This window comes from Eleutherodactylus coqui, chromosome 1, assembly GCF_035609145.1.
Source record: "Eleutherodactylus coqui strain aEleCoq1 chromosome 1, aEleCoq1.hap1, whole genome shotgun sequence".
NCBI lineage: Eukaryota > Metazoa > Chordata > Amphibia > Anura > Eleutherodactylidae > Eleutherodactylus > Eleutherodactylus coqui.
Window position 1 is genome coordinate 430984065 of NC_089837.1, and position 7876 is coordinate 430991940.

The window sequence follows — 7876 nt, forward strand, 5'->3', positions numbered from 1 at the left end:
CAAACGGGAACCGTCAGGGCACGGAATGAGAAATCAATTAGTTGTTAGTTGCTTCGTTTCAGCTCACTGAAACAAAGCAACTAATGATCGATGTCTCTCTGTAAACAGGCAGTCATTCATAGATGAACTACTGCCTTTTCAGTGAATCGAGGTGGGCATCCATTGGAGATCTTTGAGCATTCAGCCTCCATTCACTGAACAACTGTCATAACTTTGTGAAAGCACAGGAGCGACGGTTGTCCCGCTCTCTAAAACAAAAATGATATGCCCGTGTTCTGGCAGAAGAATCAGAAAGCTTGGGTGACAGTCATCTTGTTTATGGAATGGTTCCACCTACACTTCATACAAGAAGTGAAGAGTATTTGTAACAAGAAGGGTTGCCATTTAAAGTCCTAGTAGTAATACACAATGTACATGGCCATCCTGAATCTGCTAGCTATGAGGATCAAAAAGTTGAGGTTGTAATTTTAAGTGCCAATACAGAGTCCTTTGGTTTATTAACGCCGTATACACATCTGGTATTTGATTGCCTTCGATCTGCATTCATGCACATCGTAATCTTGACATAATGCAGTGCCAGAAATCCATCAATATTGCTGATGCTGTAACATCTATCAAAGTTGCACTGGTGGATTAAAACCTGAGATTTTACCGGCTTCCCAGGGATAGATGGGGAATTTAGGAAAATAAATGAGGCATTGAGACCTGTTGGTGAAGGATTTGTGTATATGCACCATGAAGAAGTGGAAGAACATACTGAAAGACATTGAGAATTGTTATTCCAATTCTTTATTTGTCAAGTCCTTTTCAGAAGAAAAGGTGGTAGATGAAGAAGAGCCAGCAATACGGACATTAGAGAAATTTGAAGTGTTAAAAACAGGGCTGTGGAGTCGGAGTTAGAGTCCCATTTTGGTGGAGTCCAAGATGGTAGAAATGTACCAACTTCAGCCTATTAAAAAATAAATTTTTATAAATATGGTATAGTATAATTCAATGTGGACTTTGTACATTCATGTAGGTGTTGTTTCATCAACTCAAGAACTTTGACTTATGTATTGTATAGTGCTTGCTGCTATCCGTGGTTTCGGGCTTCCACTCCGGGTTTTGAACTTATCGCTCCTGGATATGGGGGTCCTACAGCATACAAAGAATAAATAAAAATGAAATATGCTGCATATTAAGATTAAAGTACAATCATAGAATGGCAGAGTTGGAAGGGGCCTCCTGGGTCATCTGGTCCAAGTAGTAACTTATCCTGCAAATGACATTTTAGTAGAACAATTACTGGAGTATCTCCAGATGGCAATCTACGGGATGGAATTAGTGACATACATTGACATGGCTGACTGCCAGGTTTACGACCTTTTGCTGCCCTTCCCTGTACAGCTTTGGTGACTTGTGTAGCCAGCAGATCCATATGTACTTCTCCTAGAACCACATTTAAAGATATTGATCAAAGTGACCACTGGAACTAAACATACTACAGAAAAAAATCTTCTTTTCAGCCAACTTCTAACTATGACACAAAGTAGATGACAGATTACCGTAGCAGTCCTGATGAACCACAAAGTAATATGGAGTCAGACTTCTTTAGGATGCATCTTCATAAGGATGTTATGATCTTCCAATTGGCTTTTCATCAGAGTGTTCTTTTAGATGGTTTACATGAACTGGCTTTTATGGCTTGAACTGGCCATACGCATTAGATAGTTGTTATCTAACAGTTCTCTCTCCCGAATGTCCCATAAACATGCACACAACTTGACATAGCGCACATTATTTTAATGATCGGAGGGACAAAGCTGCTCCACGCACTGTATCTCCTGTGGAGAAGGGTTCGGGTGTGATGAAATCGAAGCAGCCAGTAGGCCCCCATATATATATATATATATATATATATATATATATATATATATATATATATATATATATATATATATATCCCTATATATGTCCTTCTACATTGATTATGTTTGCCGAAAGTTACGGTTAAAGAATCCTTTCCATTATTATCCTTTGTTAAATACATCTTATAAGACCTTGTAAGCTCTACATTTTAGTATCACGAAAGTATGGATTTCATTCTTTGTTGTTCGGCTTTTCTTTGCTTTCAGGGGAATCTCTATGTATTTATATTTTCTAAGATAATCCTGGAAATGAAAGTCTTCCTTCAAGGAGCTGAGAATTGCAGATCATAAATGTTAAATGCAGTCTATGGCAGACTTACTAATACTGCCTAGTACAAACGTAGACTAGAGGGACTAAAATGTGCTAGATTTATCACATTAGCTCTGCTGAATGATCAATCGAATTTTAACGTTTGCAACAAAAATTGCACCATTTTTTAACAGTGTCACATTTGGACCATGCTACGAAGGAATGCTCTTTCTCAGACAGTGAAAAGTGTCTAAAACATAGTAAATGGGGCATTTTTCAGTTTTCTGTTGCAATTTTATATTGAAATGACTTAAAGGGGTTGTCTCGCGGCAAACATCAAAATTTTACCTTACCCCATTCCCCCTGTCACCCCCCTGGCATAAAATAGCAATTTAAAGCGGTTTTTAAACCGCTTGCTACTCACCGATCCGACGAAATATGGAGTTATAAAAATCTTCTCCCTAAGATGGCCGCTGGTCCTTTCCCAGGGATGCACTGCAGTTTTCTCCCATGGTGCACTGCGGGTCTTCTCCCATGGTGCACCATGGGCTCTGTGCGTTCCATTGCTGATTCCAGCCTCCTGATTGGCTGGAATTGGCACACGTGACGGGGCGGAGCTACGATGACGACGCGGTGACCAGCTTTCCGGCACGAGCGTCCCCATTCACCAGGCAGAAGACCGCACAGCGCAAGCGTGTCTAAAAACGCCAGAAGACAGCGAAATTAGACGGAGCCACGGAGACGGGGACGCTAGCAACGGAGCAGGTAAGTGTATAACTTCTGTATGGCTCATATTTAATGCACGATGTACATTACAAAGTGCATTAATATGGCCATACAGAAGTGTATAGACCCACTTGCTGCCGCGAGACAACTCCTTTAAGGCCTCCTTCCCATGAACGGATTTACGCCGCGTAAATTCGCGGCAAAAATCCGCTGCGTTGCCCCCTGCTATTAGGTTCTATTGAACCTAATAGCACAATGCTCACGATGCGGAATTCCACCGCGGAATTTCGCACCGTGAAATCTCCCGTCCTCACCCGCGGCATGCTCTATATGCTGCGGGTGTACGCGCTGACGGCTTCCATTGCAGTCAATGGAAGCCGTCCGTTCACGCTATCTCCCACTGTAACACAGCGGAAGATAGCGTGAAAACGCTTCCCCGCCTACCGCCGCCGCGTCATATGACGCAGCCGGCGCGTCACGTGACACGGCCGTCCGCGTCATGTGACGCAGTGGGTGTGTCACATGACGCGACGGCGGTGGGCGGGGAAGCGTCTTCACGCTATCTTCTGCTGGTAAGTATGGGGTCTCTGGGGGGCGCCGTGACGGGCTTCACTGCGGAATATTCTGCAGCGGAGCCCGTCACGCTCGTGTGAAGCTGGTCTAAGTCTGAGATGATTGCAAGTAAATAGGGAGGTACCGTAAAGGGGTTTTCAGAGTTAACCCCTGTTAGGGCACATTGGTTGCATTGTGGGGCTGGGCATTTTAAAAAAAACTGCTCTGCTGATGCTTTACTTATTCTGTCAGCAGCAGTTATGTGGGTTGTTTACTCACATGACAACTGCAGTGCCCATAGGGATGTCATCAGTGATGCCCCATAAACCTGCTTGGGGCGTCTACATTATTCCGGCGCCACAGTATGTTGATATTATAGAACTTTGGACATTGGGGGGGGGGGGGGGGGGGGGGGGGGAGGGGGCTAAAACTATATTTAAAAAAAAAAATCCCTCCTCGGAAAACCCCTTAAAACCCTCACAGGGTATATTTACCCGGGGTGTGCATATACAGTACAAACCATGGGGATTAGATTTAACAAATCTCATCCACATGGTGCAGAAAAAAAAGAGTGCGGAATTGATGTGTGCTGCAGCTCTTAAGTCTGCAGCATGTCCATTGTTTGCTACAGATTTGCGTTAACAATCCGCATTTTACATGTGCCTTTTGACAAGGAATTAGGTACAGATCCGCACCAAAATCCACAGCAAATTTACGTATGAATGTAACCTAAAGGTGTTATTACATGTTGCGATTGAGCTGCAGAAGTCACTGGTGGGTTGTCACTAATTGCTGTGCTTGACCCGTATATGTTTCGCTGCACGGACAGGTGAAGCATGACAGTTCGCTGTAATCCGCATGTGATTATTGCTGCTCGCCCATAATGTGTAATTGTATCATAATGGATCTGGTTTGAAATGCGTTAACCATCTTCTCTTTTATTAGTCTGCTTGTTCAGCCTCTATATGTTAGCATGTACTTAAAAACTACTATAAATGCACCAGGGCTGGCAAGCAGACAATAGTATAAGGCTTGTGCACTAGTTACTGGAATGTTGTAATGCATAATGTAATGATCCATGAGAAGGAGAAAAGCTATGAATAACCGCAAGGGAGGGTATGTGCGGTGACAAGTGTCGTTTGCCCGACATTCGTCCAGTGTAAATGGGCCTTAAGGAAGGACTAACATGGCGATGGAATTTATAAAACTAACACAAGAAGCTCCATATCAAGTCTGATAACTGTATATATTACTACTGTCCATTGTATTTTGTGGAAGAGTTCAGATGATGTTTAGGATATAAATTTACAAGCTTCTTTCTGTACTACATTAGTGCGAGAAATCACCGAGGCAAAGGGGTCTAAGAATTGCAGATAAGTATCATTAGCACAGATACTTGGTGCGGAGCGCTTCAAGAGCGCTCAAAAATAATAAGTAGTTACTGATATAGTAATCACTACCTAGATGAATCAAACCCCTAAGGAACTCCTCTAAATAACCCAGAGTACAATCACCCGAGGCATTTCCCAGAAGCTTAGAGCGCAATCCTCCCCAGCCACAGAAAATAAATAGAGTAGAGGAGCAATAGCAACATCAGTCCACCATCAGGGCTGACATTGCTGTTGCTCCTCTACTCTATTTATTTTCTGTGTCCGGGAAGAATTGGGCTCTGAGCTCCTGGGAAATGCCTGGGGTGATTGTACACTGGGTTATTTAGGGGAGTTCCTTAGGGATTTTCACACTAAGTATCTGTGCTAATGATACTTCAGACTTGTTACCATATTAAGATATCTATTGACTTACATGGTTCCTGAATAATTGAGGTGTCCAAAAGAAACACATCAAACCTTTAACTATTTTTTCATCAAATTTCTGATAATTCTATCTATCATGATCTTATGCTATATCTGAAGCACTATCATCTTCTATAGCTATGTTACATACCTGTCCCTAAACCTTAGTGAGAACATTAGTGATTGGGCTAATAGCTCAACAGACAGAAATAGGTACTTTTAACGCTTGACTTCCCCAATAACCAACAATATATATAACGAATTTACGCAAGGCAGTTTAGACAAAATAACAGGCAAACTGCTTTGCAGGGAAAACCCGAAATACTTGCTGGTATTGGTTTCCGCAAGTTCCCCAACCTAGAGAGGTGAGGTATTATTGTGTCTTGTCACCACCAGAAGAATGGGTGGAGACAGGATACACGCCAACAAGAAAAAGCCCCCAATGTGATTGGCTGTGCTAGAGAATGGCAGGCCATGATTTCCCCTCCTGCCTCGTTGCACTCACCACTCCTCGGACGCTTGCCTTGCCCTTGGTCCCTTTCCCTACTGTTCTCTGGCATGGCAACTTCTGGGGCTGTGGCATACCTCCACCATACAATCCCCCCACATCTCGACGGAAGCCGGGGCCAGCCGCTGTCTGCCAGCGGCCGGCAACTGGGAGCACAGGGCACCAGGGGAAGAGTCATGGAGCGCCGGCCCCACTGACAGCAGCCAGGGAAAGGCGGAACGACAGAGTCCAGGACAGCGTTGGACAATTGTCAGCATAGCTTACATGGGATGCCGCAGGGCGGACAGACTGACAGCGGGTTCGGGGGTACACCAGGCCACAGCCGACAGAGTGCCAACAGCAGCCCCGGGAGCACAAGCCCCCGGCTACGGGTCAGCACAGGCATGGGGGCGGGGGCGCACTAGCAAAATTACATGACCAGCGGCACATACTTACAGCAGCAGCACGGTGGCTCAGCGGGATCGCCAGAGAGGAGCAGGGAAAGGGACTAAGGCAAGCATCCGAGGAGGGGTGACTGAAATCAGGCAGGAGGGGAGATCATGGGCTGCCATTCTGCAGCATAGCCAATCACATTGGGATCGTTTTCTTGTGGCCATGTATCTCGTCTCCACCCATTCTTCTGGTGGTGACAAGATGCAATAAAACTGAGAGGTGATATCTATATGGGTGGGCCAACCATGTCTCTTTATTAGTTTTGGCTGGCCATCTCCCACACTTCATTCTCGATCCATTATTAAGGGAATACGGTGGACCAGGAGTCACTGATTCTCAGCAATTACACCTTTTACCTGCCCCTGAGGGAGATCCCTGTTGTATATGTGGTGACCCGATCTAGGGGACAGTTTGTTTGTTGTTTTGTTTGTTTGTCTGTAGCCCTCAGTTTTTAATTAAGATACAATAAAAGTTATATTTTAGGGTTCTTTTCTGTGAGGGACAGTACATTAGTGCCGTTTAATGTTGCTAAAGCACTTGATACATACAGGTGAACTAAAATTTGTAAATGATTTTAAAAACTAATTAAAGTTCCCACTTCTTTGTATTAATGGATGGTGATGAGCATGCTCAGTGCTGAAAACCTGCAGTCAGGAGAATGGATGAAAAGAGGGTAGGGGGCGCTAAAGAGTAAGGGTGAATGAGCAATTGAGCCAGAAGGTATGATGATAGATGATAGATAAAGCAGCTGCTTTAATTTTTTTCTTTGGCTGATATATATGGACAGTAACATCAAGTATGATGTAACTGTCCATGAGCGTTGCATCAAGAGCGCATTCCTGTTGGGCAAAAAGAGAAGAGATTGCTTGAAGGGAGGGTTGGATGTGAGGAGACTGTGGGGAGTTGAGGGGAAAGTAGGAGGGGGAATGGATGAAAGGAGCCACGAGCTGGGGGTGGATCGAAAGGAATGGGACTCAGCCTGCAATACCAACCTGGGCCACTGTGCAATGTATGGAGCCGTCTGCTTCCTGCAGCAAAACAGCTAGAAGTGGGACATCCTTTTTATTGAACCACATAATTATTTGTACGAAGAAATATTTCCTCTGCTACTAATCTCAGAGAATTTGCATTGTACCCTCTTATTCATGTTGAAAATTTTCTTGCATTTTTTTTTTTTTTATCTTCCAGCAATCTTTCAAATTATCCAGAGCATCAGGATGGGTATGTGAGAGAAGGAGAAAATAAGCAAAGCATCTGGACATTTGCCTTATGTTAGCAGTCATAGCGGACAAAGCCACAGCTGTGAGTTGGTGGACATCTGGAGAACCCATTAATTATTTTGTGCCTACGAAGTTTATCTCGAAGAAGGAAGAGTCAAATGTACCTATCCTTGATATGATGAGCTTAATCTTCAGCAACTGCTCCAAGGAAGGACTGATTTCTTTTCTAAACCTGTCTCAGCTGATGTGTATCAGTTGACTGTTGTAATATGATTTATTTATTTAGACCTTATTTTCTATCTATTTATTATGTATGGATGATGAGCTTTGTGACTAGTATGGTAAATGAATACATTAGGGTATGTTCATGCAATGCGGTCAGAAACCATGTTTGTAGTAAAGGCTGTGTTAAGAAAAAAAATCACGGAAGAGGGGAAAGTGGTTACATGGTTTTGCAGAGAAGCCACTCGAACATTAGATACTTGCAC

The 7876-nt window shown here is 43.7% G+C and overlaps 1 protein-coding gene across 1 annotated transcript in view; it reads left to right on the top strand.

Annotated features, from left to right (window-relative positions):
- The window catches only part of SERP2 (stress associated endoplasmic reticulum protein family member 2), a 30816-nt gene extending 23141 nt beyond the window's left edge, over positions 1 to 7675 (top strand). Inside the window, exon 3 of the mRNA XM_066581850.1 lies at positions 7357 to 7675. Coding sequence (XP_066437947.1) covers positions 7357 to 7397 — 41 coding nt within the window. The 3' untranslated portion in view covers positions 7398 to 7675. The remainder of the gene's footprint in view (positions 1 to 7356) is intronic.
- Positions 7676 to 7876: the final 201 nt, after the last annotated feature.